Source organism: Nycticebus coucang, chromosome 20 (genome assembly GCF_027406575.1).
Source record: "Nycticebus coucang isolate mNycCou1 chromosome 20, mNycCou1.pri, whole genome shotgun sequence".
NCBI classification, from domain to species: domain Eukaryota; kingdom Metazoa; phylum Chordata; class Mammalia; order Primates; family Lorisidae; genus Nycticebus; species Nycticebus coucang.
Window position 1 is genome coordinate 17,107,542 of NC_069799.1, and position 20,951 is coordinate 17,128,492.

Consider the following 20,951-nt stretch of genomic DNA (forward strand, 5'->3'; position numbering starts at 1 on the left):
CTTCTATGCCTATTTTCTTAAGTGTTCTGATCATGAAAGAATGGTGGATATTATCAAAGGCTTTTTCTGTGTCAATTGAAAGAATCATATGGTCTTTGTTTTTTATTTTATTGATGTGTGATGTATTATATTTATAGATTTGCATATGTTGAACCAACCCTGTAACCATGGAATAAAACCAGCTTGATCGTGGTGTATAATTTTTTTGATGTCTTGTTGAATTCTGTTTGCTGAGATCTTATTGAATATTTTTGCATCTATATTCATTAATGATATTGGTCTCTAATTTTCTTTCCTTGTTGGATCCTTTCATGGTTTGGGGATCAGGGTGATATTTGCTTCATAGAATGTGTTGGGAAGTATTCCTTCTTTTTTTCATAGAATGTGCTTTGGGAAAGGTTGTATAATATAGGTACTAGTTCCTCTTGAATGATTTGATAGAATTTGGATATGAAGCCATCTGGTTCCAGACTTTTCCTTTTGGGGAGATTTTGTATTGTTGATGCTATTTCAATAAATTGATAATAGGTCTGTTGAAGATTTCTAATTCTTTCTGGTTGAGTCTAGGAAGGTGGCTTGCTTCCAGGTATTGGTTCATTTCCTTCAGATTTTCATATTTCTGGGAATAGAAATTTTTGTAGTAATCATTGAGGATTTTTTTGAATTTCTGAAATGTCTTTTTATTTCTCCTTTATCATTTCTAATAGACGATGTTAAGAGATTTTACTTTTCTGTTTCTGGTTAGGTTGGCCAAAGGTTTATCAATTTTGTTAATCTTTTCAAAAAAACAGCTTTTTATTTTGTTGATCTTCTGAATGATTTCCTTTGTTTTCAATGTCATTTAATTCTGCCCTAATTTTGTTATTTCTTTTCTTCTTCTGGGTTTGGGGTAAGAATGTTCTTCCTTTTCCAGTTGCTTGAGATGGTTCATTAAATTGTTGGCCTCCTCTCTTTTTCTTGATGAAGGCTTCCAATGCTATAAGTTTCCCTCTTAGGACGCCTTTGCAGTATCACACAGGTTTTTTTTTGTTTGTTTGTTTGTTTGTTTGTTTTACAAATTGGCATATTGTTTATTTCTGTTTGTGAAAATGTCCTTAATTTGTTGATATAGCAAACAAACTTCAACCCTGATTGCTATGCAAAAAACAAGATAATCTGTTTTGCAATGAACTTTATAGTTTAACTGTATACAGGCAACATACTATATATGAAAAAATTACTACCTGAACTACAGGTATTAAATACTGAAAAAATTAACAGTTTATTATAATTTATTTTATTTAACAATCTAGGAAGTTTGCAGCCATCAGCAGTTCCAGTGCAAGTTCAGGTGCAATTGGGAATTCAGGAATATCCATGGAGCTGTTAGTGTAGTGAACCTTATAGGTAAAATACATGCATACTTTTGATAGCACATGTGAAGGGATCTCTCTAAAATTGACCTCATTGGTTTCATTCTCAGCAAACTGACCTGGGCCACTCAACATGGCTTTTATTGTTCCTGATGTTAGTGCATGTTCTCTTTTTACAATAAATTCATGACCATCAGAAGGTATCAATTTGACATACATGGCATCAGGGCCTTCACGGCAACCATAGGTTTTCTCCTCTCCATCCATAATGTTCTCAGTAAATTCTATGTTGCTTCCCTGGGAACTTTAGTAATTTCTCGTTAGCTCCGTAGCCACTGCAGCAGGTCCCAGTGTACTGCCACAGACCCTTCCCACAGGTTTTGATAATTTGTGTCTTTGTCATCATTTTGTTCCAAAAATTTGGTAATTTTCTTCTTAATCTCGTCTTTGACCCAGCCATCATCATTCAGCCTAAGATTATTTAGTTTCCATGACTTTGTTTGAATATGGAGATTCCTGTTGCTGTTGAGTGCAACTTTTATTTCTTGGTGGTCCCAGAAGATACAAGGAATAATTTCTACATGTTTAAATTTGCTGAGGTTAGACTTAGGTCCTAGTATATGATCTATTTTGGAGGATGACCCTGGGCTGATGAGAAGAATGTATATTCAGTTTTATTAGGGTGAATTGTTCTGTAGAGGTCTCTAAAGTCCATTTGTTCTAGGGTCAGGTTTAAGTCTAATATTTCTTAGTTTAGTTTCTTCTTGGAGGATCCATCCAAAACTGTCAAAGGGTTGTTAAAATCTCCAACTATTATAGTGCAGGAACATATCAAGTTGTTCATATCCGTTAGGGTCTGCTTTATGAATTGAGGAGCATTGTGATAGGGTGCATAAATGTTAATTATCAAAATCTCTTCATGTTGGGTGTTTCCCTTGACAAACATGTAGTAACCTTCCTTATCTTTCTTTATCTTTGTTGGTTTGAAGCCAATTGTATATGCTACTAAAATTGCAACCACTGCTTTTTTCTGGTTTGCATTTGCTTGTATTTACAAGTCTATCCCTTCACCCTGAGTCTATTTTTATCCTTTAAGATAAGGTGAGATTCTTATATACAGGAGATAGCCAGTCTGAATTTATGTATCCAGTCAGCCAGCCTGTGCTTCTTTAGAGGACAATTTAAACCATTCACATTAATTGAGAGAATTGATAAGCCTGGTTGTGTTTTGGGTGTCATGATTTTTGGATGTCTAGTGGACATTTTTAATCCTTTCACCACTGTAAAAGTTGGGTTTTGTTCAAAAATTTCTGGGTGAGTTTACTTTAGTGGTGGAGCATTGAGCTGATCATTGTGGAGGATGAGCCTGAGAATATCCTGGAGAGCTGCTTTAGTTATGGCAAATTTCTTCAACATGTCTATGTCATTAAAATATTTGCTTTCTCCATCACAAATGAAACTCAGTTTAGCTGGATACAGGATCCTGGGCTAGAAGGTGTTTTGTTTTAGGAGATTGAAGGTCAATGACCATCTTCTTCTGGCTTGAAACATTTTGGCTGAGAAATCTTCAGTCATTCTGATACTTCTCCCTTTCTAGGTAATTCTTTTCTTACATCTGGCTACTTGCAGAATTTTCTCCTTCATCTTAACGTTGGCAAATTTAATCACAATGTGTCTAGAAGATGCTTTATTTGGATTGAGTCTTGCTGGGGTTCTGAAACTGTCTGCTATCTGAAGTTCCGTATCTCTTGCAATGCTTGAGAAATTATCTTCCAAAATCTCTTGGAGTAGGGCATCTGTACCTTTAGGACCATCCTCTTCTCCTTCAGGAATTCCTATAAGATTAATGTTTGATCTTTTGGAGTGATCCCACAGCTCTCTCAGGGAATAATCAGTTTTTGCTCTCCATTTGTCTGCCTTTTTGAGTGTTTGGGAACATTCAAAAGCTTTGTCTTAAGTTTCAGAGATCCTTTCTTCTGCCTAGTCAACTCTGTTACTGAGGGATTCTACTGTATTTTGGGGCTCCTGAACTACCTTCTTCATTTCCTTGAGCTCTGCTCTCTCTTTTCTCATTATGTCCATATCTTTGGTGACTTGGACTTTAAATTTATTATTTTCTTGAGACAGCTTTAGAACTACTCTTTGGAATTCAATTTCTATCTTTTCTTCTATTCTGTTTATCTTATTTGCAATCCATATTCTGAATTATATGTCTGACATTTCAGCCATTTGTCTATGCATGGCATCTTCAGTTGTATCTCCTTTGTCATTTCTTGGGAGGGGTGTTGATCTACTCTGGTTATTCATGTTGCCAGAATTCTTCTGTTGGGTCCACACCATGTTTATTTTCCACCGTTTGGTTATTAGAACTGGTAGGGTGAGATTGAATTGGGGTTCCCAGATAGTAGAGATAGCCCCTTACCAAAGAGTTAGGCTTTGTAATTGCGGCTTACCTCCTACAACCTTACAAAGGCCTCTTTCAGAGTTGTAGTCAGAGACTCTGAGGACCTACTTGGTGAGATAGCACAAGCTAGCTCTGTTTTGATATCAGCCAACCTCTACCCTATCCTAAGAAATGACAGTTTAAATCTCGACTATGAAGAGATACAAATAGCTCTGGTGCCCAGCTCCGACCCTTCAGTTCTTTTCCTCTACAAAACTTTGAAGGTCAACCTCAGAATGTCTCTGAGTGGACAGCCTCAGACACAGGTTCCAATTAAATTGTCTCAGGCAGTGCAAACCCTGCTCAACAGAGAGGTATTCAAGGGTCTCTAACAGTACATTTTGAGCCAGGGATCCACACTCCCACCCTCCAGACTCAGTCCACACTGTTGTCTGCTTCTCTGCTCACAGGCCCAGTTCTAGTCAGGGGCCATGCCCCTGCCCACCAGTCTTATTCCACACCCAGCTAGCCTCTGCTTGCCAGACCAGTTGGAGTCCGGGGACCACGCCCCTGCCTGCCCATCTCAGTCCGCTGCCTGGCAAGCCTCTGTTCACAGGCTCTGTTGGAGTCAGGGCACTGCACTCTGCCCGCAGGTCTCAGCTCACCTGGTGAGCCTCTGCTCATCCAGCCCCGCTGGAGACAGAGGACTATGCCCTAGCCCTCAGGTCTTGGTTCACACTCAGTATGCCACTGCTGGAGGGTTCTGTTAGAATCAGGGGACCACGCCCTTGCTCTCAGGTCTCAGTCCACCTAGCAAGCCTCTGCTTACAGGCCCAGCAGGGGCTGGGGAGCAGCCCTTCCTGCCGAATTCAGTCCCCACAGGGCAACCATTCTCCCGCTGTGGGTGCTGTCAGAGCTGGGGGTTCTGCACCCCGTCCTGCCTGACACAGCCCAAACCGAGGGTCAACACCACCACTGGCCAGGCACAGTCATCACCAGAGGACTGATCCTCCTCCCGCCGAGTGTTCCTTTCTTCCCACATCCTCTTTCTTCCCTGTTAGATACAGATTTCATCCTGATAGTTGGCAGTCCACACTATGCCCAGATCTCTCAGTACAATACCAAACACTCTGTACTCTGCAGGGGGGAGAACTTTAGACCCATGCAATGAAGGAAGGGTAAACTGGGAGTTTGGACTTGTGGGGGAAAATATCTGTTCAATTTTATGCCTGGCCAGATGGTGTCTAGGTTCATAAGTGGGACCTAGACACCTAGAGAAAGAGACCTGGAGTTTGGTGGCTCTCTCCAGCGAGGTAAAATGAGAGGTCTTTTGTTCCCTGCTCATTGGCAGATAGCCTACAGCAGGCCTCTTGCTTGGGAGAGGGCTCTCCCGTCCTCTAGTCTATAGGCTTTGTACCCGTAATTTGTTTTCTTGAATACTTTTCCTTGGAGTTACAGCTTGCTGAACTTCTTTCTTGGCTCACTTCCCCATGTTTGGCTTTATAGAGTCCGATTCCATCCAGTTTTTCTTCTGCTCAGGAGCCTCTCCAGATTTTTGTTTATAAGGAAAATTTAAGGATTTCTTTATATAGAAAAGAAAATATTGGAGGTATTTATCTTGGCATTAATCTTACCCTTTCTTCAGTTGATTTATATTCTCTTTTAAATTAACGGTAATTTCAGAAATTTCACAGGTTTTGGCCAGGCCGTGTTTGAACCTGCCACCTCCTGTATATGGGGCTGGCGCCCTACTCCTTGAGCCACAGGCGCTGTCCAATTTCAGAAATTTTATGGCATAAAATTGTTGTCCATACCTTTAAATCAAATGTTGACCACCAAATTTTATTTTGGTAGTAGTGGAGCTTAATATCCTCAAATTTTAAGCAGTTTAAAAATACTCCAGACTGGCTGAATTGGCTTCACACCTGTAATCCTAGCACTATGGGAAGCTGAGGTGCATGGATTGCTTGAGCTCAGGCTTTCAGATCAGCCTGAGCAAGAGTGTGAGCCCATCTATACTAAAAACAGTAAAATTAACCGGGCATCATGATGGATGCCTCTATTCTCAGCTACGCTGCAGGATTAGGCAAGAGGATTCTTTGAGCCCAAGAGTTTGAGGTTGCTTTGAGTTACAATGATGCCATGGAACTTTATCTAGGATGATAGAATGAGTCTTTGTCTCAAAAAAACAATATAATAAAATAAAATATTCTAAAGTTTCTGACAGAAACCTCTAATTGAGGATTATTATTGTGAGATCTTCTAAATGTTCTTCTCTCTGATTTAGCAAGGTACTAGATTCATTACTGGAGAATCCCAACATTCATCATTTTTTTTTTTCCTTAAAAAAAAAAAAAACAGGTCTCGCTGTCTCTAAGCCAGATCTCATCATCTGTCTGGAGCAAAGCAAAGAACCCTGGAACATGAAGAAACACCAGACAGTTGTCAAAGACCCAGGTAGGTTGGAGTGAATGGGCAGGTAATACTAGTCAGAGGTCCAAAGTTCAAGGAGGAAATCAAACAATACAATGTGATTAGAGAAGCTCTGCTACAAAAGAAATACTTCCTGAGAAACCTGGATTTCCCTTCCTTGTTCTTATATAAAGGCATCTGTGTTCTTGTTTTTACTTATTTTTATTTTCCTTTTTTTTTCTTGTTTTTTGAGAAATAGTCTCACTATGTTGCCCTTAGGAGAGTGCTGTTGTGTCACAGCTTACAGCAACCTCTAACTCTTGGGCTTAAGTGATTCTTTTGCCTCAGCATCCCAAGTAGCTGGAATTACAGGTGCTCACCACAAAGCCTGGCTATTTTTTGTTGCAGTTGTTCATTATTGTTTAACTGGCCCAGGCTGGATTCGAATCCACCAGCCTAGATGTATGTGGCTGGCACCTTAACCACTGACTGTGCTATGGCGCTGAGCCATATTTTTATTTTCTTATTGAGGCTGGGTCTTACTCTTCTGATTCTGACTAGACCGAGATGGCTTTATTGTAGCTCACAGCAACCTCAACTTTAGGGTTTCAAGGGATCCTATTGCCTTGGCCTCCTGAGGAGCTGGAACTACAGACTTATACCACCATGTCTGACTAATTTATCTTTTTTGTTTGAGACAGAGTCTCACTTTGTTGTCCTTGGTAGAGTGCTGTGGTGTCATAGCTCACAGCAATCTCAAACTCTTGGGCTAAAACAATTCTATTCTCTCAAGTGATTCTGTTTGGCTCAGTCTCCCAAGTAGCTGGGACTATAGGCATTTGCCACAACACCCAGCTATTTTTAGAGATAGGGTCTTATTCTTGCTCAGGCTGGAATTTTTCTGTTTTTAGAACAGACAATGTCTGGCTTTTGCTCAGGCTGGCCTCTAACTCCTGAGCTCAAATGGTCTTTCCTCCCTGGCCTCCCAGAGTGCTAGGTGGACACCTGTAGAGTCCTGCAGGCTCCTGGGGAGCCTGAGGCAGAAGGATAGCTTATACTCAAGTGTTTGAAGTTCTGTGTGCTAGGCTGATGCCATCACACTCCATCCTGGACAACAGAGTGAGACTCTTGTCTCAAAAAGGATTTTTTCTTTAGCACCATATACAAAATGTGTGAGTAAAGTGGTGATATTGATATTTGATTCAGAAATCCTAGGAATACCACAAATAGATATGGTATATTTTCTGCTTTGTAGATTTCTATGCTATGGAGGTTTTAAATAAGATTCTATAGACAATGTAGTCAGTAATTTTCTCAGAACACTAAGAACCTCCTCAAAATATAAGAAAATCAAATGTTATTTAGTGGCAACATATGTAAGTTCCAGTATCTGCAGGCCTCCCTAGACACCACCTCCAGGTCTCTGGATGGGTAGGACCACTCCCAGATCATGGCTGGGAGACATTGGAGAGGCCCACATAGTCACTTCTGACCAAGGGTCCTCTAGTTTTCCAAGTGAATGAGGGTTTGCCTTCTCAAAATGACCCTCCTTAAGGGCATTAGGAAGATTTCACAACCTCCTCTCTGGATCCCAAAGTGCTCATAAAATCATGTTTTTAGATACGAGGCCTCAGTACATTGCTTAGGCTGGTGTCAAACTGCTGGACTGAAATGATCCTCTCACCTCAGCCTCTAAGTAGGTGAGATTGAGTCACTGTGCTGGGCTTTCTTTCATAGAACCATTTTTCCCATAGATGTCTCCCAAATGTTTTTTGGGACTTCTATTCTACTATCTTGCTTATTTTAATCTCTCTCTATATGTTTTCCCTTTCTATTTTTCTCTGTATTAAATTTTTAGTAATTTTCTGGCTCGGCACCTGTAGCTCAGTGGTTAGGGTGCCATCCACATACACCAGGGTTGGCAGGTACACCGGGGCTGGCAGGTTCAAAACAAGCCCAAGGCTGCTAAACGACAGTGACAATTACAACAACAAAAAAAAATAGTTGGGCATTGTGGAGGGCGCTTATAGTCCTAGTTACTTGGGAGACTGAGGCAAGAGATTTACTTGAGCCCAGGAGTTTGAGGTTGCTGTGAGCTGTGACGCCACAACACTGTACCAAGGGCGACATAGTGAGACTCTATCTCAAAAAAAAATTTTTAGATTTTTTTTAGAACTATGTGTTAGAATTTTATGTTATGTAAGAAGTAAATTAGATAGTTAGTAGGCACTCTGTATTTTTTAAAAGGCTCACTTGAAAGTTCAAGTTTACTACAAGCAGAAGGAATCAGTAGAATTGTCACCACTTTCTTCAACCTAGTTCTAAATTATACATTAATTTTTCCCAAATAATTATTTTGTCTATTTTGATTCATCACTTTACAAAATTCATAATTTAATTGATTTTTAAATGTAAGACTTTTGTTTGCTTATAAAGGGCTTTTGAATTTTGTAAAAATAGCATCAATATTATTAATAACATAATAAAAATTATATTTACTGTTTCTGAATGTTTATTAAAATTTTCTGATTTGTTATTCATATTAATAAATATATATTTTCTGTGAAATTTTACTGACACATACTATATAGAAATGGTTCACAAAACCTGCTCTTATTCAATAAAATGTTAACTAATATGAAAAAAAAACACAACTACCTGCTCTCTATACATTCACAGTCACAATGGAATGTTATAGGTATTTGAATTTTTTTTTTTTTTTTTGAGACAGAGTTTTATTTTGTCACCCTCGGTGAGTGTTGTGGCTTCACAGCTCACAGCAACCTGAAACTTGGGCTTAAGTGATTGTCTTGCCTCAGCTTCCCACATAGCTGTGACTACAGGTGCCCAGCACAACACCCAGCTATTTTTTTAAAGATGAGGTCTCGCTCTGGCTCAGGCTGGTGTCGAACTCATGAGCTGAGGCAATCCATCCACCTCAGCCTCCCAGAGTGCTAGGATTACTGGTGTCAGTAACCATTCCTGGCCTGGGATTTTTTTCCTTTTTTGAGATGGATTTTCACTCTTTTGCTCAGGTTTTACTGTCCTGGCATCAGCTTTAATCACAGCAACTTCAAACTTTTCACCTCAAGTGATCCTATCGCCTTAGCCTCCTGAGTAGGTGGGAACAGAGACAACCACCACAACATGTAGCTGTTTTTTCTGTTTTTAATTGAGACAGGGTCTCACTCTTGCTTAGGCTACTCTTGAACTCCAGAGCTCAAGTGTTCCTTCCATCTTGGTCCCCCAGAGTGCTAGGATTATAGGTGTCCGCCAGCACATCCAGCCTAGAAAATTTTTTTAATTTAATACACCAATGTCATGTACAGAATTTAATGTCAAATTTTTAAGTTCTTGTTTTTCAATTACATTTCGGCATATGTCTTTTTCAGGGTAGGTTCTTACACATCAATTTATTTTGGGTTTATTTTCGCCTGTGCATTATAATTTCAGATGAAATTGCAACTGTTTATATGCACTTTAATTCAGAATAACGTTCAATTAAAATATAAATTGGCTATATGTCTACTAGTTATTATAGATGTGTGTTTTTCTTTAGCTATTACCTAATGTTTGTTTATGGCTTTTTTCATATATTTGTTTCTGGATGATTTTCTTTTCTTTCTTTCTTTTTTTTTTTTTTGGAGACAGTCTGACTATATCGCCCTTGGTAGAGTCCCATGGTGTCACAGCTCACAGAAACCTCAAACTCTTGGGCTTAAGTGATTTTCTTGCTTCAGCCTCCCAAATAGCTGAGACTATAGGTGCCCACCACAACGCCCGGCTATTTTTTTGTTGTAGTTGTCATTGTTGTTTAGCTGGCCCTGGGCAGGTTTGAACCCGCCAGCCTTGGTGCATGTGGCTGGTGCCCTAACCGCTGAGCTAAGGGCACCGAGCCACTGGATGATTTTCAATGTTTATTTTGTCCTGTCTGGTTAAACAGTCATGAAAATAGTATTAATCTTACATGGTTTATTGATGAATCTATATTCTCTTTTTGAGAGAGAAACCATTTTGCAATCTGAAGGCTTTTTTTTTTGAGAGAGAGACTCATTGTGTCACCCTTGGTAGAGTGCTGTGGTGTCACAGCTCACAGCAACCTGAAACTCTTGGGCTTACGCAATTATCTTGCCTCATCCTCCCAAGTATCTGGGACTACAGGCGCCCACCACCATGCCTGGCTATTTTAGTTGTTGTTGTTGCAATTATCATAGTCATTTAGCTGGCCCAGGCCAGGTTCAAACCCGCCAGCCTGGGTGAATGTGACCGATGCCCTACCCACTGAGCTACGGAAGCCACCCTTGAGGCATTTTTGAGAAACTTAGAAACTTTGCAACTATTTAATTATCCCATTGCAAATTCTATGTTGGACAGAAACCAATTTTTACCACCTTAAGTCTTCCTTTTTTTCTTTCTTTTTTTGAGACAGAGTCTCAAGCTATTGCCCTGGGTAGAGTGCTGTGCTGTCATAGCTCACAGCAACCTCCAAATCTTGGGCTCAAGTGATCCCTCTGCCTCAGTTTTTCTATTTCTAGTAGGGACAGAAATAGAAAAACTTTTGCTCAGGGTGGTCTCAAACCCATGAGCTCAAGCAATTCACCCACATCAGCCTCCCAGAGTGCTAGGATTACAGGTATGAGGCACCACTCCTGACCCACCTTAAGTCTTTCTAATTTATTTCTGTAGTATTAAGGGTATTTACATTGTTATGCTCAAGACCTGTAAAAGCTTTACATCTTGCCAAAACTAAAACTCAATGCCTTTTACATGATAACTGCACATTTTATTCTCTCTCCAATCCTTGAGAAACTTTGTTTTGCTTTCTTTTATGGTGAGTTTCACCACTTATGATGCATCATAATAAGTATATCCATATACTATCACGTTTCAGTTAACATGACAGTTGTAAGGTTTGTTGTTATCATAGATTGTGGAAAGGTTTTCTGGTTCAATGGTGAATATTATTCTATCATCTGTAAATACCACTTTTTTTGAGACAAAGTCTCACTCTGTGCCTCTGCGTCGGGTGGCATGGCATCCTAGGTCACAGCAACATGAATCCCTTAGGCTCAAGCTATCCTCGTGATTCAGCCTCCCAAGTTGCTATGACTAGAAGTGCCCCCCATAATGTCCAGCTATTATTTTATATTTTCACTTGAGATGAGATCTCACTTTTGATCAGACTATTCTCAAACTCCTAAGTTCAGGTGATCTGTCTGACCTGGCCTGCCAGAGTGTCAGGAATATAGGCATGAGTCACTGCACCTGGGCAATGGCACATTTTTTGACTTCTTTGTTGCTTATACATTTTGGCTTTTGTCAATAATGGTGTGATGGATGTGTGTGTGTGTATCTATATCTTCCAGTTTCTGCATCCTGTACTTTGGAAATATAGCCAGAAGTGAGATTGCTGGATCATATGTTAATTTTTATTTTTAATTTATTTTTAATTTTTTGAGGAACCTTCATACTTTTTTTTTTTTTTTTTTTGAGACAGAGCCTCAAGCTGTCACCGTGGGTAGAGTGCTATGGCATCAGAGCTCACAGCAACCTCCAATTCCTGGGCTCAAGGGGTTTTCTTGCCTCAGCCTCCTAAGTAGCTTGGACTACAAGCACCTGCCACAACATCTGGCCATTTTTTGGTTGTAGTTGTCATTGTTGTTTGGCAGGCCCGGGCTGGATTTGAACCCTCCAGCTCTGGTGTATGTGGCTAGCGCCTTAGCTGTTTGAGCTACAGGCACTGAGCTCCTTCATACATTTTTAATAGTGTCTGAAATATTTTCTTCGCCAACCGTTCAAGAAGGATCCAATTTCTATACATTGTTGAGAAACTTTTTTTATAGTGCTCATTCTGAGTGTGAAGTACGATTTCACTATGATTTTGCTATGCATTTTCCCTATAATTAGTACTTTTGAGCATCCTTTCAAATGTTTGTTGACCATTTATATATCTTCTTTGAAAAATGTCAGTTTAATCCTTCGTCAATTTTCAAATCAAGTTATTCATTTTTCTGTTGAGTTTTAGGTACTGTTTACATATGTTAATTATGTACATATATTTTGAGTATTAACTCCTATTATATATCAGATTTACAAATGTTTCCAGCCATTTCTAAAGTGGCATTTTACTCTATTAAATGCTTTCTTTGATGTGTGGGAATTCTGAAAATCGATGTAGTCTCACTGTTCTGTTTTTTGGTTGCTTATGCATTTCATGTCATATCACAGGACACAGTACCAAGAAGAATGTCATGATGTATTTTGCTATTTATTCTTTTAATTGTTTTTATTGGTTATATTTGCTTGTTTTTAAATTTTGTATTGTGACATTTCTTGTAATTATTTAATATATTTAAAATATTTTTTGCACATGGTGCAAGGAATTGGTCGTCCTTTTTTTTAATGTAGATATCCAGTTTTCAGCACCGCTTATTAAGTAGAATTTTTTCTATATTGTGTTTTCATGGTCATCTTATGGCAGATCATAGGATCATATACATAAGGATTTATTTCTGAGGGGCAGGGAAAGGAAGAGCAGAGAGAGAAGGCGGGAGGGGAGTGGGACCTTGGTGTGTGCCACACCTTTTGGGGGCAAGACACGATTGCAAGAGGAACTTTGCCTAACAAATGCAATCAGTGTAACCTGGTTCCTTGTACCCTCAATGAATCCCTAACAATAAGAAAAGAAAAAAAAAGAATTTATTTCTAGTCATTCTATTCTGTTCTATCATCTACTTACCTGTCCCTGTGCCAGTACCACCTTGCTTTTATTTTTGTAGCTTTGTAAAACATTTTGAAAACAGGAAGTATGTTGTTTCTATTCTTTTTCTTCTCCTCTTCACTTCCTCTTCCCTGTCCTTCTCCTCCTCTCCCCTCTCCTGCCCCTCCCCTGCCTCTTGTTTTGTGGCTAAGTCTTGTTCTTTCATGCCAGCTAGAGTGCACTTTTGTCATAATTCACTGCAACTGCAACTTCCTGAGATTAAGCAATCCTTCTGCCTTAGCCTCCAGAGTAGCTGTGATTATAGGTGTGTACCACCATGACTATCGTTCTTGTGTGAGTGTGTGTTTGGAAGTGATGGATTCTTGCTCTTGCTCAGGCTTGTCTTGAACTCCGGACTTCAAGTGATCCTCTCATCTCACACTGCCAGAGTGGTGGGAATATAGGTGAGCCACCACCTGCCCAACTCTTTGTCCTTTTCCAAAGTATTTGCCTAGTCATAGTTGGTAAAGAAAGTTTTAGGACTTTCTTTTTAATTTCAGAAAATATACCAGTAGGATTTTGATAGAGACTACATTGAATTAACTTTGAGTAGTACTGATATCTTACTAAAATCAAATTAACTGATCTTTGACCAAGAATTTGTTCAAGAGAGTGTTTAATTTCCACATGGGGGGGATTTGCCAATTATTCTTCTGCTTTTTTATTTGTAAATTCATTTCTTTTTGGTCAGAAAAGAAGAAGAAATACATTGTATGATTTTCACCATCTTAAATTTTATTAGAATTATTATGTATCCTAAAAGAAGGTCCCTGTGTGATTGAAAATATTGCATATGTTGCTGCTTTTGACTAAAGAGTTCCGTCATGTCTGTTAGATCTAATGTGTATACAATGTTCAAGTTTTCTCTTTTCTAACTAATCTTTTGTCTACTTTTTCAATTCTTTATTAAAAATTGGGTCTAAAAAAAACAAAAAAAATTGTCTTAAAGTAAACAATCATCATGTTGCTGTGTATTTTTTCCTCCACTTCTGCCCATATTTATTTCATATATTTGGAATCACTGATGTTATATGTACGTGTATACATCATACAACATATATAATATATCTATGTATATATCTATAATGTATCTAACCTATGTATGTGAGATATATACGTCTGTTATGAAAACTGTAAATTGTGGCTGGGTGCCGTGGCTCACACTCATAGTCCCAGCGCTCTGGGAGGCTGAAGTGGGTGGATTGCATGAGCTCACAAGTTCGAGACCAGGCTGAGTAAGAGTGAGACCCTGTCTCTACTAAAAAATAGAAAAACTGAGGCAGGAGGATCACTTGAGCCCAAGAGTAGGAGGTTGCTGTGAGCTACCCAGGGCAACAACTTGAGACTCTGTCTCAAAAAAAAAAAAAGTATGTACTGATAGGGAGATTTTAGAAGTTCTTAAATAACATGTTTGAATGAATATGTTTTCTAAAAGGCGAATTACATAATTAGCGTGCACTCCACATTTATTAAAATGATTGGTTTGTGTGTTTTAGTTTACTGTATACAAATAACAGCATATCCATCCAGTGTTATCAACCTTTATTGGAATGATATAATTTATTCTTTTTTTGTTTGTTTGTTTCTTTCTTTTTTTTATTGTTGGGGATTCATTGAGGGTACAATAAGCCAGGTTACACTGCTTGCAATTGTTAGGTAAAGTCCCTCTTGCAATCATGTCTTGCCCCCATAAAGTGTGACACACACCAAGGCCCCACCCCCCCTTCCCTCTTTCTGCTTCCCCCCCATAACCATAATTGTCATTAATTGTCCTCATATCAAAATTGAGTACATATAATTTATTCTTAATTGTTTATTTTACATGTAAGTTTAACACCATGGATTACAACTTGCATTTAGAAATGCACGGATTATTTTTGCTTCCGAAAGCTGAATTGTAGCCTTTTGCTTTCGTGTAAGAAGAGCACCAATATGTCAATAACATAAGAAAGATGTTTTCCTAATGTCATTTAAGTGCCTAATCCTTAACATTTTTTCATCAAAGCATTTTATCGAGAATTATAATGTGTTTTTGTAACATATTATTAACATATTTTGTGACATAATATCCTAACTGCATTCCAAAGATTGAAAATTTGTGCTGTTCCTGGATTTCCAGTCATACTGAAAATTTTAATTATCTAGAATATTTTAGTAATGTATCATTTTTTCCATAATTTTGTGTGTTAAAATTTCTTTTAGTGTTGTTTGGATATTTATGTATTTATTTACTTATTTTTCAGATTATTGTGAGGGTACAAATAACCAGGTCACAGTTTTTTAATTTGTTCCATAGAGTCCCTGTTGTAGCTGTGTCCCACTCTCAGAAGATGTGCCATACACTCCTAACTCGTGCCATTTAAGTGGGGAGCACACCTAGCTGCTCTCTCCTCTACACACTCCCTTGGCCTCACTTTCCCCAACTGGAATAGAATTACATTTTTCTTCTATGTGGGCATGTGTTAGATCGCCTACTGGCTTCATAATAAAATTGAGTACATTAGATACTTGCTTTTTCATTCTTGTGATACTTTACTCACAAGAATGTGTTTCAACTCAATCCAGGTTAATACAAAAGCTGTAAAGTTATTATGTTTTCTTATGGCTGAATAGTACTCCATGGTACATACATTTATACCACAGTTTGTTAATCCATTCCTGGGTTGGTGGGCATTTAGGTTTCCACATCTTGATGATTGTAAGTTGAGCTGTACTAAACAATCTAGTGTAAATGTCTTTATAAGAAAATGATCTTTTTCTTCTGGATAGATGCCTAGTAGTGGAATTGCAGGGTCAAGTGGGAGGTCTAATTTGAGTTCTTTGAGGACTCTCCATACTTTTTTCCAAAGAGGCTGTATTAATTTGCAGTCCCACCAACAGTTAAAAAATGTCCTTCTCTCTCCATATCCATGCCAGCATTGGCAATTTTGGGACTGTGTGATGTAGGCTATTCTCACTGGGGGTAGGTGATATCTCAGGGTACTTTTGATTTGCGGTTCTCTGATGATTAGGGAAAATGAGCTTTTTTTCATATGTTTGTTAGCCATTCATCTGTCTTCTCAGAGAAGGTTTTGTTCATGTCTCTTGCCTGATAGCTAGGATTGTTTGCTCTTTTTTTGTTGATTGAGTTTTCTATGGATATTAGTTATAAAGTCTTTGTCGGATTCATAATATGTAATTGTCTTTTCCCATTCTGAAGGTTGTCTATTTGCTTTAATTGTTGTGTTCTTCTCTATGCAGTAATTTTTCTTTTCTTTTCTTTTTTCTTTTGAGACAGAGTGTCACTATGCCGCCCTCAGCATCATAGCTCACAGCAACCTCCAAATCTTGGGCTGCCTCAGCCTCCCAAGTAACTGAGTCTAATGGTGCCCACCACAACGCCCGGCTATTTTGTTGTTGTAGTTGTCATTGGTGTTTGAAAAGCGTGGGCCAGGTTCAAACCCTCCATTTCTAGTGTATATGGCTGGTGCCCTAGCCTCTGAGCTACAGGTGCTGAGCCAACTTTTCATTTTAATTAAATCCCATTTTTTTATTGTTGCTGTTGTTGTTGCCATTGCCACTGAAGTCTTCTTCATAAAATGTTTTCCTAGGCTGACATCCTCAAGAGTTTATTGCACATTTTTTTCTAGGAATTTTTATTCATGTCTTAAATTTAAATCTTTTATCCATCTCTAATCAATTTTTGTAATTGGTGAAAGGTGCACATCTAATTTCATTCTTTTACATGTGGTTATCCAGTTCTCTGAGCAGCATTTATTGGATAAGGGTTCTTTTCCCTGGTATATATTTCTGTTTGGTTTATCCAATATCAGATGGCTTTAAGAGACTGGTTTCTTCTCTTGGTTTTCTCCCTCATTCCATACATCTATGCCTCTATTTTTGTGCAAATAACATGCAAACAATCACTGTGGATTTGTAATATACCCTAACGTCTGATAGAGTGATACCTCGGGTGTTGTTTTATTACTAAGAATTGCCTTGGCTATATGAGTTTTTTTCTGGTTCTGTACAAAATGAAGAATTTTTTTCTCTGTATCTTCAAAGCATGATGTTAGTATTTTAATTCATTTTGCATTCAATCTGTAGATTGCTTTAGGAAGTATAGACGTTTTAAGAATGTTGATTCTTCTCTGCGAAGAGCAGGGTATGTTCTTCTATTTGTTAATGTCTTTTGCTATTTTTTTCTTAGAGTTTAATAAGTCTATTTATAGAAGTCCTTCGCCTCTTTTGTTAGATATATTCCTGGGGGGTTCATTTTCTTTGAAGCTACTGTGAAGGGAATTTTATCTTTGAATAGCTTCTCAACTTGGGTGTATACCAAGGCTACTGATTTGTGGACATTAATTTTATACCTTGAAATGTTGCTGTATTTCTTGATCACTTATAGGAGACTTGTGGTGGAGTCTCTGGGGTTTTCTAAGCATAAGATCATATCATCGGCAAAGAGCAAGAGTTTGACATCCTCTGCCCCCATTTGGATGCTCTTAATATTCGTCTCTTGTCTGATTGTATTAGTTAGAACATCCAACACTATGTTGAATAGTAGTGGTCAGAGAACACATCCTTGTCTGTTTCCTGCTCTAAGTGGAAAAGCTTTCAATTTTACTTCATTCAGTATGATATTAGCTGTGGGTTTGTCATAGATGGGTTCAATCTTTTTAAGAAATGTACCTCAGTTTGAATGCCCATATTTCAATGTTCAGGGCATCAGCCATATACACCGGGGCTGGTGGGTTTGAGCCTGTCCCGGGCCTGCTACAAACAACAATGACAACTACAGGAAAAAAAATAACCGGGCATTATGGCGAGCACCTATAGTCTCAGCTACTTGGGAGGCTTAAGAGAATCACTTAAACCTAAGTGTTTGTGGTTGCTGTGAGCTCTGATGCCTCGGCACTCTACCAAGGGCAACATACTGAGACTCTGTCTCAAAAAAAAAAAAAAAAAAGAATATATATTATATTCTTGTCAGAAAGGATGCTGAATTTTATCAAATGCTTTTTCTTCATCTGTTGAGAGGATCATGTGGTTTTTGTTTTTGCTTCTATTAATATGATGAATTACACTAGCCTTGCATCTTTGGGGTGAACCTTACTTGATCATATTTGTAATTTTTTTAATGTGTAGCTGTAATCAATTGGCTAACATTTTATTGAGTTTTTTTTGCATTGATATTCATTAGTGTAATCAGTCTGTAGTTCTGTTTTCTATTTTGGTCCGTGTGTGTGTGTGTGTGTGTGTGTGTGTGTGTGTGTGTATGTGTGTGTGTGTTTCATGAATCTTAGCAATTTTATTTTCCCAAACAGATTTATCTTTCCTGGTCGTAGTATCAGTGTGATATTTGCTTCATGGAACATGTTAGAGAATGTTCCTTCCTTCTCAGTGTTTTAGAATATGTTCTACAGCATTGAAAAAAAGGCTCTTCCTTAAAGATATGATAGAATTCTGGCGTCAAGCCATGTGGTCCAGGGCTTTTTTTCTTGGAAGTATGTTTTTTTTTTCTTTTGAGACAGTCTCACCATGTCTCCCCCAGTAGAGTGCTGTGGAGTCACAGCCCACAGTAACCTCAGACTCTTGGGCTTAAGCGATTCTCTTGCCTCAGCCTCCCAAGTAGCTGGGACTACAGACACCTGCCACAACGCCTGGCTATTTTTTGTTGCACTTGTCATTGTTGTTTAACAGGCCTGGGCAAGGTTCAAACCCACCAGCTTCGGTGTATGTGGCTGGCACCTGACTCACTGAGCTACGGGTGCTGAGTCAGAAGTATTTTTTATTGTTTCTTCAATGTCAGTGGTTGATATTAGTCTGTTTGAGACATCTGTTTCTTCCTGATTAAATCTAGGGAGATGGTATAATTCCATGTATTGGTCCATTTCCTCCACATTGTCAAATTTCTGGGTATGGAGTTTCTTGTAGTAGTGACAGATAATCTCTTATTTCTCAGTGGTATCTGTTGTTTTATCCCCAATTTCATTTTTCCTTGAGATTATCAGAGATTTTACCTTTTTGTTTCTAGTTAATTTGGCTAAAGGTTTATCAATTTTATCTATCTTTTCAAAGAACCACTTTTTTTCATTGATTCTCTGAATGATTCTTTTGTTTTTTACTTTTATGAATGTCTGCTTTAATGTTGGTTCTTTCTTCTCTTCTGCTGTGTTTGGGATTGCATTGTTCTTCTAATTCCATTTCCTTAAGATAACTCATTAGATTGTTGATGTGCTCTCTGCTTTTTGGATGTAGGCATCTAATGCAATAAATTTTCCTCTTAGGACTGCTTTTGCAGTATCCTATGTTTTGGCAACTTGCACATTCATTGTTGTTACGTTTGAGGAATTTAACAATTTCTTCCTTAGAGTGTGTTGCTTTGGGATTGTGTGTTGTGTATATGTTTATTAAGCCCATTTGTTTTAGGGTTGCATTTAAGTCCCTTGTATCTTGGTTTAGTTTCTCTTTAGATGATCTGTCCAGTTCAAACAGAAGGGTGTTAAAGTCCTCAGCTATTTTGATGTTATAGAATATTATATTGCTTAGACCAAGCAATGTCTATTTCACAAATCTGGGAGCATTTAAGTTGGGTGCATAAATATTTAGAATTGAAATGTCCTCTTGGTGTATTTTTGCCCTGACCAGTATGAAGTGACCATCTTTCTCTTTCTTAACTTTAGTTGCTTTAAATCCACATGTATCTGAATATAAAATTGTGACCTCCTCCTTTTTTCTGATTTCCAGTTGCCTGAAATATTGTTTCCCAACTTTTACCTTAAGTCTTTTGTTGTCTTTCAGCAGTAGGTGTGTTTTGTGGAGATAGACTGTGGGTGGCTTGTGATATTTTATCCAATGGCCAGCCTGTGTCTTATCAGCGGGGCATCCAAGCCATTAACATTTATGGAGAAAATTAATATGTGTGGTAGAGTTCTATTCAACTTACTTTTTGAAGGTCCATTTCTTACTTTTATCCTTTGTGCCATTGTAGCATCTGGGTTTCGTCCTTTAGTTTCTGAGTGTTTACTTTACTTATGGGCCATTGTGATAATCACTGTAGAGAATCAGTCTGAGTTTTCCTGTAGAGCTGGTCTAGTTGTGGCAAGTTTCCTCAATGTGTGCATCTCAGGCAAAGATTTCATTTCTCCATCAGTTTTGAAGCTTAGATTAGCAGGATAGAGTATTTTCAGCTTGAAATTATTTTTTCTAAAAAAGTGAAAGGTAGGCAGTGCCCATAGCTCAGTGGGTAGGGTGGCAGCTGCATACACCAGGCTAAGTGTGTTTGAACCTGGCTCAGGCCAGCTAATCAATGACAACTGCCACCAAAAAAAAAAAAAAAATCCATGCATTCTGGCAGGTGCCTGTAGTCCCAGCTACTTGGGAGGCTGAGGCAAGAGAATCGCTTAAGCCCAAGAGTTGGAAGTTGCTGTAAGCTGTGATGCCAGGGCAACAGCTTGAGACTTTGTCTCATAAAAATAAACAAACAAAAAAAGCTAGAGGTATATGACCATTCTCTTCTGGCTTGGAAAATTTTAGCTGAGAAGTCTGCTTTCATCCTGTTGGATCTGCTCCTGTGTGTCAATTGGTGCTTACTACTGGCTGCTTGCAGAATTTCTCTTTCATCTTGACTTTGCACAGGTTCATTACAATGTCTATTAAATATAATATATTTGTGTTGAGATAACCCAGAGTTCTATATCTCTTGTAAAGGAGTGTTTCAGAATCTTTAGTTATCCTTGCAAAGTTTCATTTATGACTTCCTCTAGTGGGGCTTCTGTTCCTTTGGGGAGTTCTTTTGCATGTTGAGAAATACCTGTAATTTATATATTTGAATGCTTTGTTTAGTCACATAATTCTCTGAGCAAATTAGAGAAATCACTTTCTTTTTTCTGCTATTTTAACTGCCTGGGTTACCTCAAGGACTTTATCCTGTAGCTCTGAGATTCTTCCTTCTCTATATTATAATCTGTTATTGAGCCTTTCTACTGCATCTTTACATTCCCTGATTATCCTTTCCTCCACTGTATCCTTTCTGTATTTTTTGTAGTTTTTGTGCAATTTT

General features: G+C 38.4%; 2 protein-coding genes across 2 annotated transcripts in view; one reads left to right on the plus strand and one right to left on the minus strand.

The window, feature by feature from the left end:
- The window catches only part of LOC128572477 (zinc finger protein 679-like), a 108,405-nt gene that overhangs the window by 76,583 nt on the left and 10,871 nt on the right, over positions 1–20,951 (plus strand). Inside the window, exon 4 of the mRNA XM_053572528.1 lies at positions 6,097–6,192. Within this exon, the coding sequence (XP_053428503.1) occupies positions 6,097–6,192 (96 nt within the window). The remainder of the gene's footprint in view (positions 1–6,096; positions 6,193–20,951) is intronic.
- On the minus strand, positions 1,261–1,690 carry LOC128572754 (elongin-C-like). Its single transcript, XM_053572810.1, has one exon. It carries the CDS (start codon positions 1,617–1,619, stop codon positions 1,281–1,283), a length of 339 nt encoding a protein of 112 aa, XP_053428785.1. The 5' UTR covers positions 1,620–1,690; the 3' UTR covers positions 1,261–1,280.

Coding starts and splice junctions, on each gene's coding strand:
- LOC128572754 (XM_053572810.1), bottom strand. CDS start 1,619: ATGGATGGAGAGGAGAAAACCTATGGTTGCCGTGAAGGCCCTGATGCC.